Source organism: Rhinatrema bivittatum, chromosome 8 (genome assembly GCF_901001135.1).
Source record: "Rhinatrema bivittatum chromosome 8, aRhiBiv1.1, whole genome shotgun sequence".
In the NCBI taxonomy this organism is placed as follows: Eukaryota; Metazoa; Chordata; class Amphibia; order Gymnophiona; family Rhinatrematidae; genus Rhinatrema; species Rhinatrema bivittatum.
The window spans coordinates 125,322,298-125,337,077 of NC_042622.1; the positions used below are offsets into that span (position 1 = coordinate 125,322,298).

The following is a 14,780-nucleotide window of genomic DNA, read 5'->3' on the forward strand; positions in this document are numbered from 1 at the left end:
GCACGGTGATGCATGGGGCCTTTCCTCGCTGGCAGGGGGTGGGAACCTTGCCAGTTCATCATTAAACCACACCGATGGTCCGACCTGCCTTCTCAAGTGTTGAACATCATCAAATGAAATAACTTGGCCTTTGATGATGCTTGGACAGGCAGGTCGGAGCATCGGCAGGCCATACATAATGAAGAGTGTCAAAGTGATAGGCAGGCTGGAATAAAAACCTTCAGGGGCCGTAGTTTGCCCATCACTAGCCTAGCAGCCAGTATCGTTACATATGCTACAAGGAAAAATCTTAGTAACTCTGAAAAGATTTAGTATGAACGGAAATTCTTTGTATCTTTACACAGGTTGATACTGAAAGAGTTAAAAAATGTTATAATAGCATCTGCAGGTCAAAACAGCTCATTTATAAGAGAGCTTCAGATTTACAATATTGCCCATAAAATTGCTAGTGAAGTCCTATAGCTTTACCTATATGTGGCTATGGAATGACTTGATGCTACTATCTTAACTGTTGAAGTCACATTATGCATATTCTTTGTTTTGCCTGAACTACAATGCTTAGTACAATTCTTCCCTGACATGATATCAGTGGAAAATGATCATTTCTCTGTCTGCTGATGTCCCCTACTGAAAGAGCTAACTGGACCTTGCAACCCACAGCACTGACTATAAGGAAATGGAAACCCTCCCTGTGCATATTTCACTATAATTTCTCACATCTTCCTATACTTGGACTGATGTAAGCTTACACTTGTAGAAATTTCTGGCCCATTTTGAACTACCTTTGTCTCAGGTGATGGTTAATTTTTCTTTGGAACATGGCTAGACATCTTCACGTTGTAATGTCTCCCTCCCGCCCCCCCCCCCACCCCCGAAAAAAAAATACTTTTCTGTGCACTGTCAGGGTTGTATACCTTTGAACTGTGGCTCCTTTTCTTGCTATCTTCCCTTCCACCCCCACGATATAATTAATTTATTTTTTTTTTTTGCTTGTTTAAATTGCAGGTTCCCTGAAAAGTCCTGTGAATAAGACAGCCCTGACGCTGATTGCTGTGAGCTCTTGTATCCTAGCCATGGTATGTGGCAATCAGCAATCCTGCCCACTGACGGTGAAGGTCACCCTCCATGTGCCTGAGCACTTCATTGCTGATGGTAAGATCCTGTCACTGATTCCTTGCTGTTGGGAGATGGCGTTTTGATTTCTCCTGTTACAAATTATAATTTGAGACAACATGCAATCTGATGCCTCCGTCAGTTTTATGAAATCCTTCTCTTTATTCTCTTTATCTTGCCATGAAAATCCTTTTTCCTTACAACCCTGCATTTGACTATCACTGGAAAGCAAGCAATGTATAGCCTGTAGGGTACAATATTTCGTTGTTTTCTCTCATTATTTAATTACCAAACTGTGACTGATTTAACAGGGATTGAAAGAGGTTAAATTTGATGAGATAATGTCCTCTTTGAAACAGCCAAGAACTGCAGTGACAGGATGTGACTGGAAGAAAAGTGAGCACTCCGCTCCATAGCTACCTGCAGCTCACAATCAGGCTAATATGAACTTCTTGGAAAGGAGATTCATGACCTAATTTGTTCAACCTTTAGAAATTCCATGAGGTCAATATTCAAAGCACCTCTAACACTAAGTCTAACTTATCTGGCTATGTTTAGTGGCCGCCACTCAGCCACATAAGTCACTGATACAGCCAAAAAATTAGCCATATAAGCTGTGGGCGTGTGGTGGGTAGATCAGGGAGGAGCAATTTAGCTGCATAATTTATGCGGTAAGTAGCGATATTCGCTCTTAGCCACATAGGTTAACCAGCTAAGTTAGACCTGCCATAGAGCAGGTCTAACTTAGCCGTTATAACTTATACGGTTAAGTGCAGATATAATTATTATATATGTTCAGCGACTTAGCCGTGCTGCTGAATATATCTTGTAACTTAGCCGGATAAGTCACATTCGGCTAAGTTACTTAAATGGTAAGCTTTGAATACTGATCTCCATGTGTTTTACAAATTGTTTCACAAATGTTTGCTGAAGAAATGGGACAGTTAGGGAGATCCAGAATGAATCTGTAGAAATTTTCTGGCAGTGCCACCCCAAATCAGCTGTGGATTTTTATGGATCAGTGGCTTTCCATTGGTTTCAATGTGATCCACAGAAAATCTCTACTGCTGACTTGCTCCAGTCCTTTACTGTTCATACTTAAAATGCTCTTCTTGCATCTCTGCTTTCTGTCCTTTCCTCAGGGAACATGGAGTGTTGCTAGTCATAGTGCCCGGGCCTCACTTGTGTCTTGATTTCTGCTATCCTTGTGCTGATCTGCAAACCCCTGTGCCTTTGAATGGCACGTAGATGAGCAGAAAAATATTTGCATCCTCGGGGGAGTTCCTCCTACACATCTTGCGCTCCAAATTTCAGAGTATTCGTAAGAACATAAGAAATGTTATGCTGGGTTAAACATCCTGTCTCCATCAGTGGCCAATCCACATCTTGGTTTTAACAGTTTTCCATAATAAATTAAACTCTCCAAGTCTCTTTTTGTCTTGTATAATCTCTCTTAAACAGATTGTAAACTCTACAGAGTAGGAACTGTCTCTCATGTGTAATTGTACAGCGCTATATACATCTAGTAGTGCTATAGAAATGACAGCAGTCAGTGCCACAAGTGCGTGACAGATCCTAAAGAATAGATCTATTCTTTGTTGCTCATTCCCATGAATAAGTGATGGCTTTCCTAAGTCTGCCTGGCTAATAATGGCTAACAGACTTTTCCTCTAGGAACTTGGCCAAACCCCTTTTAAGCCCAGATGTAGTAGACACTTGACCACATCTCCCAGCAGCAAATTCCACAACTTGATTGTGCGTTTTCTTCAGTTTATTTTAAAACTGCTACTTGCTAGTTTTATGTAGTGTCCCCTAGTCCCAGTGCTATTTGAAAGGGTAAATAACCACTCCCTATTTACCAGTTCCACCCGAATCCATGTTTTTATAAACCTCTATCCTAACCCCTATCTTCTCCAAGCTGAAGAGCCCTAACCTGTTTAACTTTTCTTTATAAGGGACTCTTTCCATCCTCTTTATCACTCCTGTCCCTCTTCTCTGTACCTTTTCTAATTCAGGTGCAAAGTTGATGGAGTAAAAAACATGCAGAGATTTTAAAATAAAAGGCCTGTACATACTTTACTGGGGCTGCCCCTTTTCCCAGCATGGGTGGGGGGGGGGGGGAGGAGAAGGGGGAAATTCCTTTGAAAATTCCTCCTTTGTTGTTTGATTTTATCAGTTTTGGTTATCTTAAAACCTAGACTCTTGCATCATTTGGGCACTGGAGTTTCGTTGTGCTGCTGCAACCTGGCCTTAAGAAAGAGAATGCAATGTTCTGCTTTTCTTAAATGTTACCAGCACTGCAAAGTTGGAGTTTAGAGTCCTTCAGAAGCATTTTATTTCTCTAACAAAATATCTTGGTTAAATTTTCCTTGTAAAAGCTGAGAACCACAGATGATTGATACTCCATTTAAAGATAGGCCTGTAGGCCCTTCTCCAATCCATAGTCTCTTCACCTTTGTACGATGTGCGTCCACCCTATATCATTTCATGGTTCACTCAGTCAATCTCCTCACTGCACAAAACTCTCCCTCTTATCAAATAAGAGGTGCCTGTGAGGGTATATATCAATTTCCCTAACAGGATTCCAAGCACATAATGAAAATCCAAAGCTGTGATATGTGTAGGGATGCTTGCACTGCGGTCAGACACAGCGGCAGAGAGCCCTCTCTAATCCCATTTCCACCCAGAGGCTTCATAAAGATGTAGCCGTCTGCTGTGGAGTGATACGGGCTCTCAAATGACTCTGGAAAATCAAACTAGCCATGCACACGTGCCAGCTGAACTGAATGAACATGCTCTGGTGCTCGCTTCTGAATAACACATAAAATTGTAGGGTTTTGAGACGAGTCTGAGCGCAGTGATTAGAATTAGATTCAGGCTGCTGTCACCAGTTATTGCTTCTGCCACTCTAGCAGACTGCTGTGTAGTCCCCTTTTCAGCTTCCCCGTGCATGTGTTTCCCTGACCTTTCCATATAATGTCCATCGAATTCCAAATGCAACTTTCAGGTAGCAGGAAGGCACGTTTCATCTTCTTTCTTCATGGTATGGTCTCGTTATACAATCACTTCTATTACTTCTGCTTTCAGGGCCACTTTGAGGTGTTTTCTTCCCCAGCAAAGAACCTTGCTTTACAGATTTTATTGCTGACCCCATTTTCATTGTGGATATCCTAAAAGCCCCTGGTCTAGTGTAATCAATTTCCTAAAAATAAATTACTGCACAAATGCATAAAAAAATAATTTTGATATATTTGCTGTGACTGCGGCTATGGTCTCCAAGACTGAGGGGCGATTCCGAGTTAGCTACTTTCCTTCAGTTTGAAAACGGATTCTCCAGCTCTCTGCCAAGGCAAAAATCTCTGGGGCAATACACTCCCTTTACGATTGCATCTTTACGGATTTAAGTAAAGTTACTCTTTAATGGTCTACATCTGTGCTCTTCAGGGATGCAGCATTTTTTGGGTAAAAAGGAAGTTGAGATTTCCATTCATTTTTTCATAAGGTGGTAGAAAATCACCAGCCACGCAGCCAATCAACGTGCTCTAGGTCTTAAAATTCCAGAGAGATGGTGGATGGTACTGCCCTCCAACTGTGACATCATAGCCAATATGGACCAATTGTGCTCAGTAAGCATGAGGTGATTTGTGATTCTTTTGTTCACAAGACTGCTTCCAGGAATGCAGTAAAGATTTGGTGGGAAAATTGCTTAGGGGATTTCCAGGCAATGATGTGGCACTGAAAGTTTTAATTGAGAAAGGGTGAGTGCTGGTAATTTGGAATCTCTAAACAATACAGGAAAGAACCCACTTTCCTTTAACTGCTAGGCAGGCCACAAGGCTGCAGCAGTTGCAGATGGAAAAAAGATGAGTTTTGGATGGGAAAGAACCTCAGACTTTGCAGATTAAATTTTTATAACTTTTATTCAGCAGTGGGAAGAAAAGTTCAAAGCAACTTTTTAGGATCTTTGTTCTTTTCCCTAGTTAAGTGCCCATGTTCTGAATCCATCTATACAGTTTTGAAAAGAAAAGTAATTTTTCAAAAGACAAAGCTTCAAACTGCTTTGGCTGAGAACTGAGAGGTCTTACAAAACTTTCACCCATTGAACAACTGATACTGTTACAGCTGGTTTTTCTTTTGATCAGATGTTGATAAAAAAAAAAAAAAAAGCAAACTAGCCTGACGTCTACATGGATCTTGTGTGAATGGACAGTAACTGCATGACTGCAGATGCAATATGTCCCAGTTATAATAAGACTCCCTTTTACTCTCTGATCCCTCTCATGTACTTCTTTGTCTGCTTACAATACACGTTTTTTCCTTCCTTCCTTCCTTCCTCCTTTCTTTTTCAGCTTTTTAGTACTTATGTGTTTGGTTTGTCTGTCTGTCCTTCTGTCTGTAACAGGAGACATCATGGGGGTGGGAGAGGCTAGCAGCGGGCAATTGGATGAACCAAGAATATAAGGGGGCACAATTTTATTTAGAATCACATTAGACAAAATAATTGTACTGGCAATACAAAGCTGGAAGATTCAGGGAGGAATTCTTTCAGCCACATTCATACTGAGGAAAACTGAATTCTTTGCAGATTGTGATACCCTTTACTGGACCAACATAAGAGTTTTCCAGAGGACTATTTTATCTGAAAAAAAAAGGCCTTTGGGGATTGAAAGTTCATGTACATTTTCCTTTTGGAAAATTCTTACATCCAAATGTATATGAGAATGTATAGTCAAGGGGCCTTTGTTTTTAGCTTTTATTTTATTTTCCTGGGAATTTAATCAGTGTTTAATATAACAAACAAAATGGGAGAGATTCAATGGAAAACAGTAAGTCATTTTCTTTTACTTATTTTTCTCCAACAAAGGTCCCTTATAAGGTCTATCCAACAAACATATTGACCTAGAAGAAAATAGTGATGTGCTTGCAGTAACATAATCATAATTCAATGATAATCAGGATTGGGAGGTGAATATACCAGGAAATATTCTTTTCAGAAAGGACAAGATAAGTAAAATAAAAAAAGGGGTGAGGAGGTATTTTATATGTTAGGGTCAAAGTAAAAGCTATTGAAAATACCAAAAGGTGAATTTTAAGACCCATGCGCATTCGCACATTTGCGTGCGTTTGCTGGCTCGTACTCATGGACATGGCGACTTTATAACTTCCTAAACCCCCTCCCTAACTTGCCTCCTTTTTACCCTATTAGTCCCAACCCATAAAACCCCGCTGACTAGCCTAGTTTTTGTTATTTTATTACTTACATGCCATCCATAGTAGACATAAAGTTGTGAGGTAGGGGCCCTAGTTTGCACAGACTTAATGTCACAGGTTCGGCCCGCCCATGCACCACCCCTTTTTTGAACTTTATGATTTGTGCGCTTACCAGGGGATACGGGTGTGCAAGCGCAGTTTTTAAAATCCGCATGACGTGCTGGGCCGGGTCACAAGCGTATCTCCCAGCTTTGGAAAGCTCAGGGCTTTTAAAATCCACCAGCAAGTGAGCAAGTGTAACCCTCTCTTACAGTCCACTTGGATAATTCCAAGCTCCTTGGTGCAGAAGATATGGCATGATCTAACTAGGTTGTGCTTTTAGGATTATTGTAGTAAGAGCTCGGGTTCAAATGCTGCTGCCATTCCTTGTGACCTTGGGCAAGTCATTTCAACCTCCACTGCCTCAGTGACAAGTTTAGGTTGTAAGCCCTCTGGGATAGGGACCTGAATGTATTCCACTTTGAAATTCATGAAAAGGCGGAATAAAAATCACAGTAAATAAATAAGATCTGTTAGTGTACATGTCAGTGGCGTAGCCAGAATTGATTTTTTGGGTGGGCACAAGGTTAACATGGGTGGGCTGTAGGCATGCAGGTCTACTAGTTGTTTTTTTTACTGATAAATAATGCCAAATTATGCAGCATAGCATTCACATCTACGCCTAAGTATGAGGTTTACTTAATGATACAAACATAATTCACGGTGATTTGTGGTACTTTAGCCTTCTTATTATTACGATTTTATACACGGCTCCTACCTGTCCATAAATTTTGAGAGAGCAGTTGTGTTGCTTATATTTAAATTGCTAACATCTCAAAATATAGATATATATTTTTACCTTTGTTGTCTGATCTTTGTATTTTTCTAATCAGTTGGTCCTGGTCTCTTTTTCCCATTTTTTCCCTTATAGCTCATTTCCTAATTCCTTTTCAGTGTCTTTCTTCTATTACTGTCTTCTTCCCTTCCACACACACACACACACGCTTTCTCTCACAGACTCCCTCTCACACACTCAAGCTCTCACTCTCATATGCTCTCCCCCCCCCCCAAGCTCACATTCAAGTTCTCACTTTCTCACCCCTCCCCAGGCTTATATTCTTATGCACACACAGATGCACATCCAGGCAACCCATTCTCACCCACACACATAAACCCAGACTCCCATTCTCACCCACAAACCCATGCTCCCAGTCTCACCCACACATATTCAAGCTCCCATTCTCATCCATACATATACACATTTAAGATACTATTCTCACCCACACATACACACATTCAAGCACCCATTCTTATTCACATATTCAAGCTTCCATTCTCACCCACCCACACAAACCCAGGCTCTCATTCTCACCCATATATACACACATTCAAGCTCCCATTCTCACCCACCCACAAACCCAGGCTCCCATTCTCAACCACACATACACACATTCGAGCTCCCATTCACCCACATATTCAAGCTTCCATTCTCACCCACATACACACCCAGGCTCCAGTTTTCACCCACACACACTCCCATTCTCATCCACACATACACATTCAAGCACGTGCACAGCTTCCGCTTTCTCCCCCAGAGCAGGAAGATCAGCTGCCTCTCCTGCTGCCACCGGACTCCTGCTATCTTCGGGCGTCCGAACTTCCTGTCGGGGGGGGGGGGAGCGGAAGCGCAGCACACAACGTCCGCTTCCTCCCTCCCCCCAGCAGGAAGATCGGTGGACCATACGGCCCGACGCCCGAAGATAGCAGGAGGCCGGTGGCAGCAGGAGAGGCAGCTGATCTTCCTGCTTTGGGGAAGAAAGCGGAAGCTGTGCGCGGCGCTTCCGCTCCCCCAAACAGGAAGTTCGGCGGGCCGTTTGGTCCGAAGATAGCAGAACGGGTGGCAGCAGGAGAGGCAGCTGATCTTCCTGCATTGGGGGGAGGAAGCGGAAGCTGCCCGCGGCGCTTCCGCTCCCCACCCCCAAACAGGAAGTTCGGCGGGCCCGAAGATAGCAGGAGAAAAGCAAGTTTGCTTACCGTAAACGGTGTTTCCGTAGGTAGCAGGATGAATTAGCCATGCTGTCATGGGACTGTCCGTCAGGCCCGGGAGGCGGAGCTTCCTAAGCGATGTCAGAGCTTTGCTCTGAGGCTGCGTGTGGGTTCCCGCACCGGATTAACAGTTCTCCTCAGTCTGTGATATAGCAAGCGTGATCGTGTAGATCGGTCGATAGCCAGGGAGGTGGGTGGGTCAGCATGGCTAATTCATCCTGCTATCTACGGAAACACCGTTTACGGTAAGCAAACTTGCTTTTTCCCGTCGATAGCAGGCTGAATTAGCCCTGCTGTCATGGGAGTCCACAGCTCCCCGTCACGCTGAATTTGGTATTATGTCTTGTAGCGTGACGTGACTAAGTGGCTGTCGACCTTGAATTTATTAGAAGTGATGACTGCAGAACCGATTGACCCACTTGTGCATCACTCGTGGCTTGGTGATGAAGACAATAATGGGCTGCAAATGTATGGAGAGATGCCCATGTTGCTGCTTTACATATATCTAGAAGAGGGACCTGTGTGAGATATGCTAGAGAGGTCGCCACTTGACGTGTTTGGTGAGCTTTTGGTCGATCATCCAAAGTGATATTCTGTTTGGTATGACAGAATTGGATACATTGTGCTATCCAACTGGCTATGGTTCGTTTCGCAACTGGTTTCTCTGGTGTGGTTGGGTTGTAGGAAAGAAATAATTGCGAGGGCCGAGATGGCGATTGGGTTCTTAAGGTGTAGATTGCTAAGGTCCTTTTGCAGTCTAGAGTGTGTAAAAGCTTCTCGTGTTCAGAAGCATGAGGTTCTGGATAGAACGTTGGTAAGTCTATACTCTGATTAAGGTGAAATGGAGTTACTACCTTTGGTAGAAAGGATGGGTGAGGTCGAAGTGTTACCTTTTGTGGGTGAAATTGAAGATATGGTGCATAATGAACCAGGGCTTGTAATTCACTCACCCTCCGTGCCGAGGTAATGGCCACCAGAAACACTGTTTTCCATGTTAGGTATTTCGGGTGAGCGGTATGTATTGGTTCAAAGGGTGGTTTCATGAGTTGGTTCAGAACCACATTCAAATCCCATTGAATTGGTGGTTTAGCGACTGGTGGTCTCAAGTGGTTAAGCCCTCTTAAGAATTTGGATATCATTGGATGTAATGAAATTGATTGACCTTTATATGGTCTATGTCTGGCCGCTATAGCGCTGAGGTGGACACGTACTGACGTGGTCGCAAGTCCTGCTACGTATAGTGTGTGAAGGTAATCCAGTAGTTTTGATGGTGGACAAGACAGGGGGTCTAAACGTTCCGTTGTACACCAGATTGCGTATCGTTTCCATTTAAATTGGTAATTACGACGTGTAGATGGTTTTCTGGCTGCCAGGATTACTTCCTGTACAGACAAGGAGATACCCTGTTCGGCAAGGAGGATCCGTTCAGTCTCCATGCCGTGAGATGCAGAGACGAGTGTAGAGGGTGTAGCAGGGCCCCTTGTTCTTGGGAGAGTAGGTCCACTCGAGGTGGTAGACGGAGTGGTTGTTCGATGGACATTTGGAGTAGGTGCGTGTACCAATGTTGACGTGGCCAGGCTGGTGCAATGAGAATCATCTGTGTCGCATCTAGCATGCACTTTTGTAGCGTACGTGTGATCAAGGGAATTGGGGGAAACGCATACATCAGCGGTTCCGTCCAAGGAAGGAGAAACGCATCTTGTGTTTGTCGCAGTTGACTGTGCCATACAGAACAGAACCTGTCTACTTTGCGATTGTGTTCGGTTGCAAAGAGGTCGATGGAAGGGTACCCCCACGTTGCGAAGATTGAGTCTGCAACGTCTTGATTTAGCGACCATTCGTGGGGATGAAACACCCGGCTCAGTTTGTCTGCCCGAGTGTTCGCTATGCCCGGAATGTAGGTTGCTTGTAGGTGGATGGAATGTTGGCATGCCCAATTCCAGATCTTTAAGGCTTCGTTGCACAGGGGCCAGGATCCCGTTCCCCCTTGTTTGTTGATATAGAACATTGCCACCTGATTGTCCGTATAAATCATTACTCTGTGGCCATGTAAATACGGGAGAAATGTCCGTAGCGCGTAGCGTACTGCTCTGAGTTCCAGAAGGTTGATTTGAAAAGTCTTTTCTATGGTCGACCAGAGGCCTTGCGTCTGGAGCTGATTGAAATGTGCCCCCCAGCCCCTCTTGGAGGCGTCCGTGGTGAGGACGGCATTGTGTGGTAGGATTGTAAACGGTGCTCCGTTTGTCAAGGTATGATTCTTGAGCCACCAATCTAGTTGAGTGATCATGGCGGACGTGAGAGTCACTTTCCAAGAGAGAGGTTGTGAGTGCTGTGTCCATTGTCGACGTAGATGCCATTGAAGTATGCGCATGTGTAGGCGAGTGTTGTTGACTGTGTAAATGGAAGCCGCCATGTGTCCCAGAGCGACTAGGATTTGGCGGGCTGATGTTGTATGCAGCGTTCGTAAATGGAGAAATATCTGTCTCATGGTTATTCTCCTGTCTTGTGGAAGGAACACTCTGTGTTTGGTGGTGTCCAGAATGACTCCGATGAATTGTAGGACTTGTGTTGGTTGTAAGTGAGACTTCTGATAATTGACTTGGAGTCCTAGTGTGTTCAGGCACTGAATGGTGTCCGAAAGATTTTGACGAAGCGTGGAGGGATTTGATGCTACCAACAGCCAGTCGTCCAGGTATGGAAAGAGCATGATCCCCTGTTGACGGAGATGTGCCACTACCACTGCCATGCATTTGGTGAAAACTCTGGGAGCCGTCGAGAGTCCGAACGGTAGTACTTTGTATTGGAAGTGATTGTTGTTGGCTCGAAACGAGAGGTATTGCCATGAAGAGGGGTGCATTGGGATGTGGGTGTATGCATCCTTGAGATCTATGCTGCACATCCAGGCTTTGTGTTGTATTAAGGGTAAGATTGATTTTAGAGATATCATTTTGAATTTCTCGTTTATTACGAATTTGTTGAGTTCCCGTAGATCTAAAATTGGACGTAGATCCCCGGATTTCTTCGGAATGAGGAAGTACGGGGAGTAAAATCCTGAATTCCATGACTCTTTGGGAAGAGGTTGAATTGCCTGCTGTTGTAACAGCACTGTTAATTCCATTTCCATTTGAATCGTGGTTGGATGATGATTCTTGGGTGGTGGATGTGGTAGGGTGGGAAGCATGTGAAAGGGAATTTGATATCCATATTGTACTATGTGGAGGACCCATTGGTCCGTCGTGATGGCTTCCCATTGATGTAGGTGAGATGAAATGCCTCCCGCAATGATTTCTTGTGGTAGTGGCGAGGGGATCACTAAAAAGATTGCGCTGGTTTAGCTTGCGTAGTTTGCTGTTGTTGTTGTTGTCGTTGTGGGCGTGGACGGCCCCGACGAGACTGGTTTTGAGTATTCTGTTGTCTGGCCGGTGGTTGGTAAGGTTGTGGTCGATAAGAGGTATATGGTCGGTATGGTCGACGTTGGAACATAGGTCGACGGTATTGGGGAAAGTATCGCCTATTAGTACTATACGTTGAAGGTGTAGTAAGAGATTGTACCGCCACCGATTGTTCTTTAAGTTGTGCTACTGTGTCTTGGAGTTTGTCTCCGAAGAGGTTGTCACCTCGACACGGTAAGTTGGCGAGTTTGGTGTGAACATCTTCACGTATGGAACTAGCTTTTAACCATGCCAGCCTGCGTGCTGCCAAGGCACTTGCCGATACTCTGGAAGTCGTATCAAAATTTTCATATACCGTGCGTAGGAGATGGCGTATGGCCTCTTCTATATCTTGGAGGGGCGTGACTCCTACCAGGTTGTGTTCTGTCTTCAGCTGCTGTACACAGTTGAATAAGTATTGCGCCAGATAAAATTGATGGTGACTTATACGTGCTCCCAACATTGCTCCTTGAAAGGCTCGTTTTGCAAAGTCGTCTAGGGTTCGAAGATCTTTGATAGGAGGAGATGTAGAATGTAACCTCTGTTTCCGTGCTTTAGTCATTGCTGATTCAACTACAAGTGATGCATGAGGTAGTTGGGAGGTGGAATAATATGGAGATTTTTGTATTTTATATTTTAAATCTATTTTCTTGGATACAGCTTGTGTTGTGAAGGGAGTTTCCCACGATTTTTCCATCAATGTGTTCAAAACTGCATGTGAGGGTAATGCAGTGGGTTCTGTTGGCACATCAAATATTTTTAACAGATCAAGCGTGTCTGCTCTCGGATCCGGTATCTTCTGGATAGGAATGTTTAAAGCCGTTCCCATTTTCTCCAAGAATTTTGGGTAAGTTAAATCTTCCGGAGGAGAATAAGGCTCCTGGGAAGCTTCCTCTGGATCTGACAGATATCCTGTGGAAGAATCAGGAGACACATCCGTGTCCAATGAATGTAAATTACTATGAGACGTATGCTGTGCATCTCGTGTACCATCAGGTGGTGTTGAGGATTGCGCAAGTGGTAGACGTGGGTTGTGATGTGGCGGTGAAAGAGTTATTGTACCCCGGGGACTCTGAGAGGTGTCCTGTTGACTTCCAGGATTTATAGTGTGGGTTGAAGTGGACGGACGTTCAACATCAACAGATGTTGGCATGTGATAGGAGGCTTGCATAGCTTCAAAAAATCCAGATAAGGCTAATGACAGTGTATGAAAAGCATCTTGTGCTTGCCCTGTCATTTGAGGTTTGTTGCCTGATGAAGTATGAGAGGCAGGATTTTGTGCAGGTTCCGCATCTTTAGACATTTTCCTCTTTTTATTGAGTGGTTCCTGAAAAGATGCTTGTTTTGAGTATTTGGAATGGGTAAGGTTAGGTGACCTGACCATTGAGGAATAGGAGGAGGAGGAGGAACAAGAGGGCATGTCCGACTCCTCTGTAGTATTCCATTGGGGAGGTGATTGTGAAGGGACAGTATGAATGGGATGTGCTGCAGGTCTTGTGTGACCTGAGGTTGTTGGTTGTTTAGATTGTGTAGTCCTGTCTGCCCCAATTCTTTTTATTTTTTTATCTTTCTGTTTCGATTGAAGGGGGTACTGTTTCTTTAAGGTTCCCCGTTGAGATTTTTTGTTTACATTTGAGCCGTGCCGGCTCGAGCAGTCAGAAGAGCCGTGGTGCGCCGTGACTGGATGAGCAGAGTCACATGGTGCGCCGCGTCGGAGCGTCGGGCTCACATGGTGTGCACTGAGAAGGGATTCAGCAGTGTGCCTCGCGCCAGTGAGAGCTGCGCCGTCCTTCACGGCGCCGGATTGCGCCTTTTCACTCTGCCTCACTGCCCCCTGAGTCGCGTCAGTAGATGGCTGTTTTGAATGTTTGGTAAGTGCTTTCTTTTTTGAGGGGGAGCTATTTGATCTTGAAGAGGATCTCATTCGAGAGGGCGGGCGATCCCTGTGCCTACGCTCCTCATTTTTCTTAGATTTTAATTTGTGTTGGCTAACATGTTTATTGGAACGTCCTCTCTGCGTTTGAGGAGGAGTAGTTCCCGGACCCGGAGAAGATTTTGTGTCCGATACACTGTTAGCTGTCTCACGGAGGTGTGTTAGTACTCTTATCTTTTCCGCTCTCATTCTTTGTGCCCTCGGAGACATACGGCCACATGAAGGGCAATTATCAGTGTCATGGTTTGGCCCAAGACAGCGATAGCATAGGGAATGTGTGTCCGTAATGGACATTACCTTGCCGCATTCACATGGTTTGAATCCTGAGGGTCTCGGTGGTCGTTGTGTGTCAGACATTTTTTTTTTTTTTTTTTTTTTTTTATCTGTTATTTATACTGAGGAGTATAGAAGCTCCGCGTGCGATTCCCGCGCGCGGAAAAACAGACTGAGGAGAACTGTTAATCCGGCGCGGGAACCCACGCGCAGCCTCAGAGCAAAGCTCTGACATCGCTTAGGAAGCTCCGCCTCCCGGGCCTGACGGACAGTCCCATGACAGCAGGGCTAATTCAGCCTGCTATCGACGGGAAACGGGTGGCAGCAGGAGAGGCAGCTGATCTTCCTGCTTTGGGGGGAGGAAGCGGAAGCTGCCCGCGGCGCTTCCGCTCCCCCCCTCAACAGGAAGACCGGTTGGCCATACGGCCGCAGCCGCGCTTCCCCACGTGTGCCGTGATGGCGCGCTAGGCGTGGGTTCTCTTGTTCGCTGTCGCGGGGATGGGATCCCGCGACAGCCTTGCAGTTCCGGTGCCAGTTGGGTGGGCCTGGGTCTAAGTTGGGTGGGCACCTGCCCACCCAGGCCCACCCGTGGCTACGCCACTGGTACATGTGTTTCAGAGCAAGAAGCTTGGGTTTTGTTGGAGTTACATAGTGGAAAGTTGCTCAGATTATCCCAGTTTTACCTTGACCCTTCCAGATTGGTGGTTTCTCTGTTGCAGAACTGGGCTATGTGA

The 14,780-nt window shown here is 44.9% G+C and overlaps 1 protein-coding gene across 2 annotated transcripts in view; it reads left to right on the plus strand.

Annotated features, from left to right (window-relative positions):
* The first annotated feature begins 1,018 nt into the window (after positions 1-1,018).
* The window catches only part of ASTN2 (astrotactin 2), a 1,130,819-nt gene continuing 1,117,057 nt past the window's right edge, over positions 1,019-14,780 (plus strand). Inside the window, exon 1 of one of the 2 annotated variants that reach the window (XM_029612108.1) lies at positions 1,019-1,152. In XM_029612108.1, the coding sequence (XP_029467968.1) occupies positions 1,074-1,152 (79 nt within the window). In that variant the 5' untranslated portion in view covers positions 1,019-1,073. Of the gene's footprint in view, positions 1,153-14,669; positions 14,777-14,780 lie in introns of those variants that run through there. The other variant, XM_029612110.1, reaches the window with a different exon arrangement.